This window comes from Littorina saxatilis, unplaced genomic scaffold (assembly GCF_037325665.1).
Source record: "Littorina saxatilis isolate snail1 unplaced genomic scaffold, US_GU_Lsax_2.0 scaffold_1819, whole genome shotgun sequence".
NCBI lineage: Eukaryota > Metazoa > Mollusca > Gastropoda > Littorinimorpha > Littorinidae > Littorina > Littorina saxatilis.
In genome coordinates this window covers 2,849-19,653 of record NW_027127935.1, presented here as the reverse complement: position 1 = coordinate 19,653, position 16,805 = coordinate 2,849, and the positions used below count along the sequence as shown (strand labels likewise).

The following is a 16,805-nucleotide window of genomic DNA, read 5'->3' as shown; positions in this document are numbered from 1 at the left end:
TTCGCTTTAACTTTCTGAGCGTGTTTTTAATCCAAACATATCATATCTATATGTTTTTGGATTGAGAAACCGACAAAGAATAAGATGAAATTGTTTTTAAATCAATATCAAAATTTAATTTTGATCATAACTTTTATATTTTTATTTTTTGTTTGATTTTGGAATCATAAAATGATGAAGAATAAGATAAACGTAATTTTGGATCGTTTTATAACAAACATATTTTAATTACAATTTTCGGATTTTTAATGACCAAAGTCATTCAATAATTTTTAAGCCTCCAAGCTGAAATGCATTACCAAAGTCCGACCTTCGTCGAAGATTGCTAGGCCAAAATTTCAATCAATTGTATTGAAAAATGAGGGTGTGGCAGTGCCACCTCAACGTTTACAAAAAGCCGGATATGACTTCATCAAGGACATTTATCCAAAAAATGAAGAAAAAAACGTCAGGGGATATCATACCAAGGAACTCTCATGTAAAATTTCATAAAGATCGGTCCAGTAGTTTACTCTGAATCGTTCTACACACACACACAGACACACATACACACTTACACCACGACCCTCGTTTCGATTCTCCCTCTATGTTAAAACATTTAGTCAAAATGATGTAGAATAAGATAAACGTAAATTTGGATCGTTTTATATAAAATAAAAATAATTACAATTTTCAGATTTTTAATGACCAAAGTCAATAATTAATTTGTAAGACACCAAGCTGAAATGCAATACCGAAGTCTGGCCTTTGTCGAGGATTGATTTACACAATTTTCAATCAATGTGATTGAAAAATGAGGGTGTGACAGTGCCGCCTCAACTTTTACAAAAAGCCGGATATGACGTCATCAAAGACATTTATCGAAAAAATGAAAAAAGATCTGGGGATAACATATCCAGGAACTCTCATGTAAAATGTAATAAAGATCGGTCCAGTAGTTTACTCTGAATCGCTCTACACACACACACAGACACACACACACACATACAGACACACATACACCACGACCCTCGTCTCGATTCCCCCGCTATGTTAAAACATTTAGTCAAAACTTGACTAAATATAAAAAGGAAACAAGCCGCGTAAGGCGAAAATGTAACATTTAGTCAAGCTCAGTCGAACTCACAGAATGAAACTGAACGCATTGCATTTTTTCCGCAAGACCGTACACTCGTAGCATCGTCTGTCCACCGCTCGTGGCAAAGGCAGTGACATTAACAATCCAGAAAAGCGCGGTTGTGGTTGCGCTGAGGAGGATAGCACGCTTTTCTATATCTCTATTCTTTTTAACTCTCTGAACGTGTTTTTAATCCAAACATATATCGATATGTTTTTGAAATCAGGAACGGACAAGGAATAAGATAAATTTGTTTTTAAATCGATTTCGGAAATTTAATTTTATTCCTAATTTTTGTATTTTTAATTTTTAGAGCTTGTTTTTAATCCAAATATAACATATTTATATGTTTTTGGAATTAGAAAATGATGAAGAATACGATAAACGTAATTTTGGATTGTTTTATAAAAACAAATTTGTAATTACAATTTTCAGATTTTTAATGACCAAAGTCATTAATTAATTTTTAAGCCTCCAAGCTGAAATGCAATACCAAAGTCCGGCCTTCGTCGAATACTGATTTCAATCATTTTTTTGACAAATGAGGGTGTGACAGTGCCACCTCAACTTTTACAAAATGCCGGATATGACGCCATCAAAGACATTTATCGAAAACATGAAAAAAATGTCTGGGGATATCATACCCAGGAACTTTCATAGAAAAATTCATACAGATCGGTCCAGTAGTTTACTCTGAATCGCTCTACACACACGACCCTCGTTTCGATTCCCCCTCTATGTTAAAACATTTAGTCAAAACTTGACTAAATGTAAAAAGAAACAAGTCGCGTAAGGCGAAAATACAACATTTAGTCAAGTAGCTGTCGAACTCACAGAATGAAACTGAACGCAATGCAACGCAGCAAGACCGTATACTCGTAGCATCGTCAGTCCACCGCTCATGGCAAAGGCAGTGAAATTGACAAGAAGAGCGGGGTAGTAGTTGCGCTGAGAAGGATAGCACGCTTTTCTGTACCTCTCTTCGTTTTAACTTTCTGAGCGTGTTTTCAATCCAAACATATCATATCTATATGTTTTTGGAATCAGGAACCGACAAGGAATAAGATGAAAGTGTTTTTAAATTGACTTCGAAAATTTAATTTTGATCATAATTTTTATATTTTTAATTTTCAGAGCTTGTTTTTAATCCAAATATAACATATTTATATGTTTTTGGAATCAGAAAATGATGGAAAATAAGATGAACGTAAATTTGGATCGTTTTATAAAAAAAATATTTTTTTTACAATTTTCAGATTTTTAATGACCAAAGTCATTAATTAATTTTTAAGCCACCAAGCTGAAATGCAATACCGAAGTCCGGGCTTCGTCGGAGATTACTTGACCAAAATTTCAACCAATTTGGTTGAAAAATGAGAGCGTGACAGTGCCGCCTCAACTTTCACGAAAAGCCGGATATGACGTCATCAAAGACATTTATCAAAAAAATGAAAAAAACGTCTGAGGATATCATACCCAGAAACTCTCATGTCAAATTTCATAAAGATCGGTCCAGTAGTTTAGTCTGAATCGCTCTACACACACACACAGACAGACAGACAGACAGACAGACACACATACACCACGACCCTCGTCTCGATTCCCCCCTCTATGTTAAAACATTTAGTCAAAACTTGACTAAATGTAAAAAGAAAAAATGTGTCATTATTACAAGTCTCCACAAGTTGACGGTACAATCGCCTTTGTTGAATAATGTGTACACAAATAGTAACATAGTAATGTGCTCAGCCAACCAAAACGGGAACATAAATGCGTTCCTTAATTCAATCCAACGTCGACTTCACGAAGACTTCGCGAAGTCTTTTTACTGAAAACTCAGTGCTAAAGCTCAGTGCAGCTAGTTTCGAGAAGTATACTTCGCGTTGTCGTCTTTGCCCAATCGAGGACAGGCTTAAGAGGAGGGTGGATTTCATCAAAATTGTGTGCGTGTGTAGTGTGGCTTTTGGATGGTTGGTTATCATTGTTTATCGTCTTTACACCCTCGGTATAGGGGTGTGTATAGGATTCGGTCGATGTGTTTGTTTGTTTGTTTGTTTGTGTGTTTGTGTTCGCATATAGATCTGAAGAATGAACGGACCGATCGTCACCAAACTTGGTGAACAGGTTCTATACATTCCTGAGACGGTCCTTACAAAAATTGGGACCAGTCAAACACACGGTTAGGGAGTTATTGGTGGATTAAGATTCTACAAGGACTTATAGAGGGACATATTAATGGTCAAAGGGAAATAACCTTCTCAGTTGGTGGCAGTGAGAATGGTAAGGACGGGGGTGTTTTTCCTACCTCGGAGGAATTTCTTGTTTCAACAGGTACTGCTATTCGGGACCGATGCAAGTTTGTTTCCTTTTTCTGTTGTGGTTTTTGGAAGTGGTCTTGACCCCTGATAGCGTACGTATCTATTGGGGAAAGGGAGACCACCCCAATAGACTCGAAATAAATGTGGGATCAGTCCAAGTTCATTCATGTTTTTGCACGAGTGGGTTTTTACGTGTATGACCGTTTTATTTTTTTATCCCGCCATTCAGTCAACCAACCGCCGCTGGGGATTTTTAAGTTTCTAAATCTCACCGAACTCTGACATTGATAACAGTATCTTTTCCGTGCGCACTTGGTCTTGTGATTGCGTTTACACACGAAGGGGGATAAAGGCACTAGCAGGTATGCATATAATAAGTTGAACTTGAAGATCGGTAAAATCGACACCCTTATCCCAGCAGCCCGGTGTAACACGACAAAATTACTCCCACGAGATTTTTACTCCGGAGTAAACATTTCGTACGAAAAAGTTACTCCCTTTACGCAAAAAGCACTCCCCCATTGCACGAGAAAATTACTCCCCAAGACAGGTGAGTTCCGAGTAAACATTTCGTACAAAAATGTTACTCCCCTGACGAATAAATAACGAATAAATTACTTCACCTCAACACGAGCAATTTAACTTCCCATGCCAGGTGTACGATATTTTTACTCCCTTGTCCCCTATTAGTTCTTGGTGGAGGAAGGGGTGGAAGGAGGCTAGCGCGACATTCGTGTGCGCGAGATCACTTATTGGCATTATCCCTTCGCCCGCATTCCATTTTTGCGTACGAGATTTTTACTGGAAATAAAAAAACTGGGGAGTAACAATTTCGTGGAGGGAGTAATTTTTTCGTGCCTTGGGGAGTTCTTTTCTCGTACGAAAAGTGTACTCGGAGTAAGAATTTCGTACGAAATATTTACTCCGGAGTAAATTTTTCGTGGAGTAAAAATTTCGTGTTACACCGGCCTGGATTCCAACCCGCGACCTTCTGCAAAGGAGGCCGATGTCTTATCCAGAAGGCCACTGCGCTCGTCGTAGCGTAACTGACCACATCAACGTCAATTTTATGTTATGCAGAGTTTTGCTTGACCTACCTGGCGGGTCAAGGTACGCTGAATGTCCGGCTAGCGTCTCACTATCAAGTGACGTATAGCTGCGCTGACAGTGAAGGCAGATACTCCTCCGAAACAGCTGACGTCTTCATAAAACCCAACGCGCCACCCTACTTTACGGGCTTGAAAGGTTGGCTGCTCTGTTGAACTAATGTTTTTGTTATCCTGGATTTGCTTCTCTTATTTATCTTTCTTATATGCTTAATTGCGACAAAGTTCGAGTTCTGTTTTACTTTTCTGTACCGTGACTAAAAGACCCATCTGTCTCTCTCTCTCTATCTCTCTCTTTCTCTCTCTCTCTCTCTCTCTTTCTCTCTCTCTCTCTCTCTCTCTCTCTCTCTCTCTCTCTCTCTCTCTCTAGTCTCTCTCTCTCTCTCTCTTAATCTTCACTGACTCGCGAAAGATGTTAATTTACAATCACATCTTGTCATATTGATTATGCATCCACAGTATGGGATTGTGCAAGTGCTAATGTTTTGAAACCTTTAGCCAGTCTTCACAGAAGAGCAGTTAAGCTTATTATGCTAAAAAATCACACTCCTTCAGAATCTGATTATAAAAATGTGCAAGTATTACCATTTAAAAAAAGATTAATGTATAATAACGGTGTTATAATGCATACAGCGATGTCAGGGTATGCACCGGAGACATTACGTGATAATTCTATTTTTAACTATAACAGACTAAACATCATAACACCGACTCCACGTATTGACCTTTTCAAATCAAGCCTTCTTTATTCAGGTGCGGTCCTATGGAACTCACTGCCTATTTTTCTTAAGCATAAAACAAACACAGACAGCTTCAAAAAAAAATTATACGTCGCACATAATGCAACTAAACATGTGCTGAATGGTTCATCAATTCTTTTAAAATGTATGTGCATGTTAAACAAAGTTATAATAATATGCAGATCTAAATTAAGTTATGTTAAAAATTGACACTTTTTATCATTGGAAATTTTACTTAAAACGCAGTATGACAATTTATTTTTAAATTTGTATCTGTATACAGTTATAATGTATTACGTTTGATGTGATAGTTCTTTGATTATATTGTTTTCTGTTCTTGTTGACCCTATATTAGGGCGAGGGCTGGATGTAAAAAAGCAATATTCTTGCTTGTCTATTACCCTCGTCCGGTCTCGGTCTCTCTCTCTCTCTCTCTCTCTCTCTCTCTCTCTCTCTCTCTCTCTCTCTCTCTCTCTCTCCCCCCCCCCCCCCCCATCGCTATCTCTTTTTCCCTCTCCCCTCTCTCTTTCTTTTGTTCTTTCTCCATCTCTCTCTCACTTTCTCTCTACCGATCCATTCAAGTTATGTTTATTTCTTGTTTCACAGTTTAACGCACAGGAACACACATTCTTTTGTAGTCCCGGTCAGCCGCCTAAATGTCGGCTTTAAGTGACTTCTGATTAATGCTTCGTCGCCCAAAACAAATAACGGTTTTGGGTGTGACGAAAAAAAGAACAGGGCCGGAGTGCTATATGTTAATTATGAGCAGTTCTTTCACACCCATTTAACAAATATGACATTACCGTTTTCGTTTATTGAGCCAGAATGTTTTGTTTTGGCAAATCGACGTTGCAGTTCCGGAGCAAATGATCAAGATTTCTGTGCGAATTTGCGTTCAAACGTGTTTTTCCTATAGTATAACGATGCACAGGTCGAAAATATGTCCAAGAAAAAATCTATGGTACTTCGAAGAAAGAAGAACACAATTCTTGTTCAATACGACTTGCAATTTATACCGTGTGCGCTGTAAAATCTCCCTACCTTCAAAGCAGACGAAAACCAGATATCTTCATTTACTCCCAAGGGATAAATCGTTGGTCATAAAGTCTTGCAGGACCCAACCATACTTCTGCACGCTTCGCAAAAATGAAGTGTCATTGGTTTTCTCAACTTGTCAAGTCAGTCAAAACGACTGCAGAACACAGAACTGGGAAATGACACTGATTGAAATGCGAAACATCTTCGATGACAAAAGTATACATGACGTCATGTGGTCACACCTATCTCGAGAACTAAGCGTCGCTCAGAACCAGCGCCCTTCCATTAGATGGCACATTGCTCATTGAAGAGAAAACCAAAATATGTCACACGACTAATACGGATTGGTTGTTCTTGGTTTGTCTCGTTCCAGTGGAGGATGACATCAGTCAAGACACGGGTGTGCTGGTGCCAGCGACTGACCCGGAGGGCGACGTCTTGACCTACTCCATGGTCACGTATCCCGACACATCAGCTCTGGAAATTGACAGCCGTGAGTTTGTTTTAATGACATACAATACCGATACATGAACAACCTAGCGACTGACCTCGCGAGTAATAGTCTATTGCTCATACGACGAAGTCATCGAGACAATTTGGTTTGTCAGTTCCCAGGTAGATATGCATAAAACGTGACGGAATGTTATTTAGTGACGCCATTATTCGCAATATGATGTCCTCTCGAACTGTGTGGCACTTTTGACGTCAGAGGTTTTACCTTGGAAGAGAGGGTCAGGAAGAGACGACTTGGCTCAATCATTTCATCCTTGTAGTTATTGTCGTTTGTCTTTGAAAGCACTCTCCCTCCTGTGTAATTGATTCGACCTACTATCTTAGATCTGGCAAGGGTTTTACATGGGATAAATGTGACCCTCCACCACAGATTGAGCCGCATGTCACCTTTGCATGCTTTTCATATTTTTACATTTTCATAAAGAGTTTGTTATGCTCTATCCAGTGGTGAAAACCGTTTTAGAAAAGAGCGAAAACTGTTTGAGTTATAAGCCTGTGACTAAGGTGACCCTCACTCTGTTACCAGACACTCCCTGGACTTATATTAAGCCTAGCGCAGAACCGCGTGAGGTGACATGTGACTCATTCCGAGGTGGAGGGTCACAAATAGAGAATACTACATGGCTTGCTGTGTCGTACCAGATTTACACGAGTTGCCTTTTTGAATATTGAAATGCGAGCAAAAGCGAGCTGTTCAATATTAGAAAATAAGCAGCGAGTGCCTTTACACACCCAGCCAGAGGAAAAACAACTAATTGAAGGTTCTCAACTAACACTTGACGTCGAAGAAATGTGCTAGGGAGACCTGAGACCTTTATTCACAAAGCATGGGTGTGTACACTAGTCAGATTATATATTTTTTTAATCCGTTTCAGTTGTTTTTAAGGACGTTTTCAATTGAATGTGAACGTGTACGTCAACGCAAACGTCTTGGTTGAAAACATCTTAACTAATCTGGGAAGAGCAAACGGAAATTTCCGAAAGGGCATTGTGGCAAGCGATTTCAAAAATTATGTCTTGTTCGAACAAATTCTTATGCAAAAATCATGATTTTCAAAAAAGTATTTGAAAAATAGTATACAACCATGTCTATCATATGACTTTATAAACACAGATCTCGTTTTGATGCTAAAACATATAAAATTATTTAGAATAATATTCATTTATGTCATATGAACAATCTTCTTCTTCTTCTTCTGCGTTCGTGGGCTGAAAGTCCCACGATTTTTACGTGTATGGCCGTTTTTACCCCGCCATTTAGGCAGCCATACGCCGATTTCGGAGGAAGCCTGCTGGGTATTTTCGTGTTTCTATAACCCACCGAACTCTGACATGGATTACAGGATCTTTTCCGTGCGCACCTGGTCTTGTGCTTGCGTGTACACACGAAGGGGGATAAGGCACTAGCAGGTCTGCACATAAGTTGACCTGGGAGATCGGAAAAATCTCCACCACCAGGCGCGGCCGGGATTCGAACCCACGACTTTCCGCTTTGGAGGCCGGCGTCTTACAACCAAGCCATTGCGCCCGTCTATGAACAATCTGCCACCAATACATTTTTCAAAACGCGTTCAATGACCTATCTATCGGTTTCTGTGCGGTAAAACAAATCACTTAAAATGGGATGGACACATTTAGTCCATTTGGACGGGCACAGTGGCGTGGTGGTAAGACGTCGGCCTCCTAATCGGGAGGTCGTGAGTTCGAATCCCGGTCGCTGCCGCCTGGTGGGTTAAAAGTGGAGATTTTTCCGATCTCCCAGGTCAACTTATGTGCAGACCTGCTAGTGACTTAACCCCCTTCGTGTACCCCTTCAGCGGGTTATAGAAACACGAAAATACCCTGCATGCTTCCTCCGAAAGCGGCGTATATGGCTGCCTACATGGCGGGGTAAAAACGGTCATACACGTAAAATTCCACTCGTGCAAAAACACGAGCTTACGTGGGAGTTTCAGCCCACGAACGCATAAGAAGAAGAAGAAGAAACATTTAGTCAATTTGACAGCTTAAGAAGACGAATGTGAACAGTCTATTAGTCAGTACTGTTTAATGACAACAATGATATGGGTATCTTTATGACGCAAATCCAAATGATGTCCTTAGTGCCATACAATACATAAAGTAGAATTCAAAATACAAACATTCATAGGCCAAAAAAAAAATAGTCTGTTTACGGTAACCCGACCGACCCTATTTTTTTCGCGCGACCCTAGACTTTTTTTTGGCATTTGGAAAAGGAAAAAAATGCAAAATAACGTAAAAATATGTTTTTTTGGAGAAAAAAAAAATCCCGACCTACCGACCCTATTTTTTTGGCCTATGTTACCGTAAACAGACCTATTTTTTTGTGTGGCCTAAACAACTTCACACATGTAAAGAAAACAACCCAAATGACTGAAGATGAGACAAACTCTGTTGAAACACAAGATCATTGTGTATCCACCTAGACAGGAAAAGCACAACTACAAAGCGAGTATTTTTACCACGGAGGTTTTTTTCGGAACACATACGTAATTTCACACATCACTTAATACACCAACAATGTCACCCATGACTAAATACCATTTTGCTTTGTTTGCCAGTGTCCGGACTGATTCGAGTGGCCTCCGGAAAAAGCCTCAGTTCCGAGTGCCGCAACCACTACTCTGCTCAGGTCTACGTCAAGGACAAATACCACACGACAAGAGCCGGACCCATTGCTGTGGCTCTGAATGTCGCAAGTAAGGTTTCATTCACTTGGTCACTGCAGTGCGATTGTAGTGTGATGATGGTGATGGTGATGATAATCAGCAAGGTTTGGAATGGGGATGCTGCTGCTGCTGCTGCTGCCGCTCATGATGATCATCATGATGTTGCTGTTGATGACGACGACGATGACGACAACGATGATGACGACGACGACGACGACGATGATGACGACGACGATGATGGTGATGATGATGATGATGATGATGATGATGATGACGACGACGATGATGGTGACGATGATGATGATGATGATGATGATAATGATGATAAGTCTCATCTTAGGGGGTCTGAATTTAGGAAGTCTTAAATAAGGGTTGTCAAAAGGATGGTTCCCCTGTACATCTGTGGTGTTACAGGGGCAGACCTGAACCAGCGTCCAGTGCTCACCAACCTGAAGGGCGAGCTGCGTGTGCGGGAGGATGAGGAGGTAGACAGCGTGGTGTTAGCAATCGGAGTGGTGGACTTGTTGCAGCCTGACAATGAGGACATCAAAGCTGACGATCTGACTTTCACCATCACTACCGTGCCTTCCTCGGCGGCAAACCTCTTCAAGCTTGTTAAACAGAGTGAGCAAATGTCAAAGACACCCCCCCCCCCCCAAAAAAAAAAAAAAAAAGAGAGAGAAAAAAGAAACAAAAACAAAAACAAAAACATCAAATCGCGTGAAGCGATACAAACACATTTAGTCAAGATCAACACCACAAACCAATCATCGCCGAGACTACATACAGATAGTCTCGGCTAACCATACCGAATACTGAGACGGGTCACGCTCGCATCCGCGAAGCACGCGTCCGCAGTACTTACTGAACCTATTACCTTTCAGTGTGAGCATATTTTCAGAGTAAACATGACATATCTATATATTTTTGAATTCAGAAGAAGATGAGGAATACAACGCAATCAATTTGAAATTTTTTTGCACAAAAATCGATTTTAATACAACTTTAATGAGCAAACTCATTAATTAATTTTTAAGCCTCCAAGCTGAAATGCAATACCAAATTCGGGGCTTCGTCCAAGATTACTTAACCAAGTAAAATGGTTGAAAAATAAGAGCGTGACAGTGCTGCCTCAACTTTCACAAAAAGCCGGATATGACGTCATCAACATTTATCAAACAAGTCGCGTAAGGCGAAATTCCTACATTTAGTCAAGCTGTGGAACTCACAGAATGAAACTGAACGCACTGCATTTTTTCACAATGACCATAGTCCGCCGCTTGTGCAAAACGGAGTGAAACTGACGAGCCTGTCCAGCGCAGTAGTGGTTTCGCTGTGCGGCATAGCACGCTTTTCTGTACCTCTGTTCGTTTTAACTTTCTGAGCGTGTTTTTAATCCAAACATATCATATCAGGAACCAACAAGGAATAAAATGAAATTGTTTTGAAATTGATTTCGGAAATTTAATTTTGATCATAATTTGTATACTTTTAATTTTCAGAGCTTGTTTTTAATCCAAATATAACATATTTATAGGTGTTTTGAATAAGGAAATGATGTAGAATAAGATGAACGTAAATTTGGATCGTTTTATATAAAAACAATTATTACAATTTTCAGATTTTTAATGACCAAAGTCATTAATTAATTTTTAAGCCACCAAGTTGAAATGCAATACCGAAGTCCGGCCTTCGTCGAAGATTGCTTTACAAAAATGTCAATCAATTTGATTGAAAAATGAGGGTGTGACAGTGCCGCCTCAACTTTTACAAAAAGCCGGATATGACGTCATCAAAAGTATTTATCGACAAAAATGAAAAAAACATCCGGGGATATCATTCCTAGGAACTATCATGTCAAATTTCATAAAGATCGGTCCAGTAGTTCAGTCTGAATCGCTCCACACACACACACGCACAGACAGACAGACAGACACACATACATACACCACGACCCTCTTCTCGATTCCCCCTCTATGTTAAAACATTTAGTCAAAACTTGACTATATGTAAAAAATAAAAATAAAAACATCTGGGGATATTATACTCAGGAACTCTCATGTAAAGTTTCATGACAATCAGTCCGGTAGTTTTCTCTGAATCGCTGTACACATACACACACACACACACACACACACACACACACACACACACACACACACACACACACACACACACACACACACACACACACACACACACACACACACAAGAATGTGTATATAATTGATTCCACACACAAAAACATTGAAATCATTTTTGTCTTATAAACACTACGTTTCATGACAAAAAAAATGTATGTGTAATCGTATTCGTATTCACACACACACACACACACACACACACACACACACACACACACACACACACACACACACACACACACACAAAACACACACACACACACATACACACACATACAAACACACACACGCACACGAACACACACACACACACACATACACACACACACACACACACACACACACACACACACACACACACACACACACACACACACACACACACACACACACACACACACAGATAAAGAAATCGAAGACCAAATTAACAGGCCAGTTTGTACAGCCAGAGGAGAGAATCAACAAGTCGCGTAAGGCGAAAATACAACATTTAGTCAAGTAGCTGTCGAACTCACAGAATGAAACTGAACGCAATGCAACGCAGCAAGACCGTATACTCGTAGCATCGTCAGTCCACCGCGCACGGCAAAGGCAGTGAAATTGACAAGAAGAGCGGGGTAGTACTTGCGCTGAGAAGGATAGCACGCTTTTCTGTACCTCTCTTCGTTTTAACTTTCTGAGCGTGTTTTTAATCCAAACATATCATATCTATATGTTTTTTGAATCAGGAACCGACAAGAAATAAGATGAAGGTGTTTTTAAATTGATTTGGACAATTTAATTTTGATAATAATTTTAAAATTTTTAATTTTCAGAGCTTGTTTTTAATCCAAATATAACATATTTATATATTTTTGGAATCAGCAAATGATGGAGAATAAGATGTATGTAAATTTGGATCGTTTTATAAAAACAATATATTTTTTTTTACAATTTTCAGATTTTTAATGACCAAACTCACTCATTAGTTTTTAAGCCACCAAGCTGAAATGCAATACCAAACCCCGGCCTTCGTCGAAGATTACTTGACCAAAATTTCAACCAATTTGGTTGAAAAATGAGAGCGTGACAGTGCCGCCTCAACTTTCACGAAAAGCCGGATATGACGTCATCAAAGACATTTATTGAAAAAATGAAAAAAACGTATGGGGATTTCATACCCAGGAACTCTCATGTCAAATTTCATAAAGATCGGTCCAGTAGTTTAGTCTGAATCGCTTTACACACACACACACAGACAGACAGACACACACACACACACACACACACACACACACACACACACACACACATACACCACGACCCTCGTCTCGATTCCCCCCTCTACGTTAAAATATTTAGTCAAAACTTGACTAAATATAAAAAGAGACTCTTCGTGTTTTTACATTTAGTCAAGTTTTGACTAAATGTGTAAACATAGAGGGGAATCGAGATGAGGGTCGTGGTGGATGTGTGTGTGTGTGTGTGTGTGTGTGTGTGTGTGTGTGTGTGTGTGTGTGTGTGTGTGTGTGTGTGTGTGTGTGTGTGTGTGTGTGTGTGTCTGTGTCTGTGTGCGTGTGAGTGTGCGTGTGAGTGTGTGCCGATTTCGCTGAAAGATAAACCCAAAGAAAGGCCCCCAAAATATACAGGAATCAATGCTTTTGACAAAATAAAGTGGATGATATATCTGTCAGGCAGGGGAATTGTCCGCCGAAAGGCAAATTTCCGCCGAATTTTTTTTTTTTGTTCCGCCGAAAAAGCAAAAGTGTCCGCCAAAAAAATAAATGGGGGAGGCACAAATGGTGCTAAAAACTGAATTTAATGGCAAACTTGGAGCTTAGATGACACCAAATTGCACCATTTGGACCCCCATAGCATTACTTACAAATGTTCAGCCTTTTTGACTTTTTTCAATTCCCATGCCTGATCTGTGTATTTGTTTTCTTTGGCTTTGAAGAAAAAACACAGAGGAGCTAGTAGAGTTGCGTATTTTTGTTAACGCATATTATATATAGAGCACTAACTGTAAACTATACATGTCGCAATCTGATGGATAGGTGATCAGAGGGACGAATAACAGATGGATGATTTTAGTGGGTGGACAGATGGTTGGCTGGCTAAATGAGAGAATGTGTGGCTTGAGTTATTGCTCGATGGCTTGCTGAATTGATGGATGGTGTGACTGATTGCTTAATTTACTGATTGCGTGTTTGCTTGATTGATGGATGGGTGGATGGATAGATGAATGGATCGAAGGTTGGATGGATTGGTCCCTTACTCGTTTTCTTGATTAGGCCAAAAAAAAAATAGGTGTGGTTACGGTAACATAGCCACAAAAAAAGGGTAGGAAGGTAGGCAATCACTTTTTTTTTTTTTAAACTTTTTTTTCTAATGTGTACAAATTAAACCTACTTGACAGGGAAATAAGTGTGCGACTCGGGCGCTTTCGCTTTCATTGCGTTTTCTGCACTCGTTTACTTATTTTTTTTGGTATTTTTTTGGACAAATGTAATGAAAAGTTATAGGGTCGGCCCCCAAAAATAGGGTAGGTCGGGTTACCGTAACCACACCTATTTTTTTTTTAGGCCTTAATCATGTCCTTAAATGTTTTCCAAAGACGTCAACACTGTGGAGCTACAAGTGGAGAGCGCCCTGGACTATGAGACCCAGCCCCAAACGATCAACCTGAAGATCTCGGTCAACGACGGTTTCTGTGACTCGGAGACCTACGACCTGGTCGTCAGGCTTGTGGACGTTAACGAACCTCCCGTTCTGGAACCCGCGTCACAGACACTGGATTCGTGTGAAGGAAAGGTCAGTTACTGATTGATGCTTGAACAATTGCGTTGTGGGTTGTTGATAGTGTTGTTGTTTGTGGTGATGTTGTTGTCAGTAGTGGTGATGTTAATTGTGGTATTGGTGTTGTTGTTTTTGTTGTTGTTGTTGTTGTTGATGGTGGTGGTGGTAGTAATGGTAGTGGTGGTGATGTTGCTGTTGTTGGTGGTGTTGTTGTTGGTGGTTGCGGTAGCAGTGACAATGGTTTTGCTATAGCTGTTGTTAGTGATGGGTGTGTGGTGTGTGGTGTTGTTGTTGTTGTTGTTGGTGGTGGCGATGGTGGTGGTGTTGCTGTTGTTGACGATGGGTGGGTTGTTGTTGGTTTTATTGGTGTTGGAGGTGGTAGTGGTGTTGTTCGTTTGTCTCAAAAATTCAAAGGATCATGCTAGACCGACGCATCATTGGTATTGAAAGTGATGGTATTCATGGTTAGTCACTTTTTTCTTATGTCACATATTATATTGGGCATTGAGCTTGTGGTGGCTTTCACGGCATCTGTTCATCAACACGGCGCACAGAAAACACCCTGAATGTTAAAGTTTGGCAAAGGACCAAGTGGAGGGATGGTCTTATTCCATGTAACAGCCTGGCCAGATCTGAGGCTGTGAGCGAAACTGTTTACAAGGGAAGGACCGTGTCTTCAACATAATGCATCCTGCTAAGCGTGCAAGTGGAACTTTTCCAGGTTGACATCGTACCCAATTGGCAAGCTACCGATCCGGACAAAGATGACGAAATCAAGTTCGTTAAAATCACCCCCAATGAGAAAGGAGCGTTTACTATCAATGAGAAAACAGGTAAATCTATCGTTTTGTGATTGTGTCAGTTGTCTCTGCTCGTTCTCGTTCTAACCTCTCCACATCCCTATACCGGCCTCCGTAGCGCAGTGGTTAGCGCATCGGACTGCGGGCCGGGAGGTCGTTGTTCAAATCCCAGAAGGGACAGTGGGTTTTTCGAGCTTCGGCCGGCTCTTACCCAGAGTGGAAGTGCTATGGTTCCAATGGGAAGGCTGGGACCACACAGCCGAGTGTCATTCACTTCACGAATGCGATTGTGTCTGCTCAGGTGTCTGGCAAAAAACAAAAATGGTCTCGGCTCTTGTGACCCTTCATGAGACAAGAACAAGTCGCGTAAAGCGAAAATACAATATTTAGTCAAGTAGCTGTCGAACTCACAGAATGAAACTGAACGCAATGCCATTTTTCAGCAAGACCGTATACTCGTAGCATCGTCAGTCCACCGCTCATGGCAAAGGCAGTGAAATTGACAAGAAGAGCGGGGTAGTAGTTGCGCTAAGAAGGATAGCACGCTTTTCTGTACCTCTCTTTGTTTTAACTTTCTGAGCGTGTTTATAATCCAAACATATCATATCTATATGTTTTTGGAATCAGGAACCGACAAGGAATAAGATGAAAGTGTTTTTAAATTGATTTCGAAAATTTAATTTTGATAATAATTTTTATATATTTAATTTTCAGAGCTTGTTTTTAATCCAAATATAACATATTTATATGTTTTTGGAATCAGAAAATGATGGAGAATAAGATGAACGTAAATTTGGATCGTTTTATAAATTTTTATTTTTGTTTACAATTTTCAGATTTTTAATGACCAAAGTCATTAATTAATTTTTAAGCCACCAAGCTGAAATGCAATACCGAAGTCTGGGCTTTGTCAAAGATTACTTGACCAAAATTTCAACCAATTTGGTTGAAAAATGAGGGCGTGACAGTGCCGCCTCAACTTTCACGAAAAGCCGGATATGACGTCATCAAAGACATTTATCCAAAAAAATGAAAAAAAAATCGGGGATTTCATACCCAGAAACTCTCATGTCAAATTTCATAAAGATCGGTCCAGTAGTTTAGTCTGAATCGCTCTACACACACACACAGACACACACACACACGCACGCACATACACCACGATCCTCGTTTCGATTCCCCCTCGATGTTAAAATATTTAGTCACAACTTGACTAAATATAAAAAGGGTCGGGACAAGCAAGAGAAAGAGAGGAAAAGAACAATAGAAAATAAAAAGAAGAAGAACAAAAGCGGAGAATAAAGAAAGAGAAAAAGAGAGAGAGGAAAAAATTAAAGAAATAAAACAAGTAGAAAGAGGAGAAAGAGGAGAAATAAAGAAGAGAAGAAGAAAGCACAACAAGTCGCGTAATGAAACTGAACGCAATGCAACGCAGCAAGACCGTATACTCGTAGCATCGTCAGTCCACCGCGCACGGCAAAGGCAGTGAAATTGACAAGAAGAGCGGGGTAGTACTTGCGCTGAGAATGATAGTACGCTTTTCGTTTTAACTTTCTGAGCG

General features: G+C 40.1%; 1 protein-coding gene across 1 annotated transcript; it reads left to right on the top strand.

Moving 5' to 3' along the window:
* Positions 1-4,528: 4,528 nt before the first annotated feature.
* LOC138956297 (cadherin-18-like) lies at positions 4,529-15,277 on the top strand (the record flags this gene model as incomplete). The annotated part of the gene is given in 6 exon segments (XM_070327692.1): positions 4,529-4,680; positions 6,693-6,812; positions 9,415-9,552; positions 9,937-10,146; positions 14,263-14,459; positions 15,166-15,277. Coding segments are annotated over 6 exon segments (929 nt in total), but the record flags the coding sequence as incomplete, so codon positions are not given.
* Between the last annotated feature and the right edge of the window lie 1,528 nt (positions 15,278-16,805).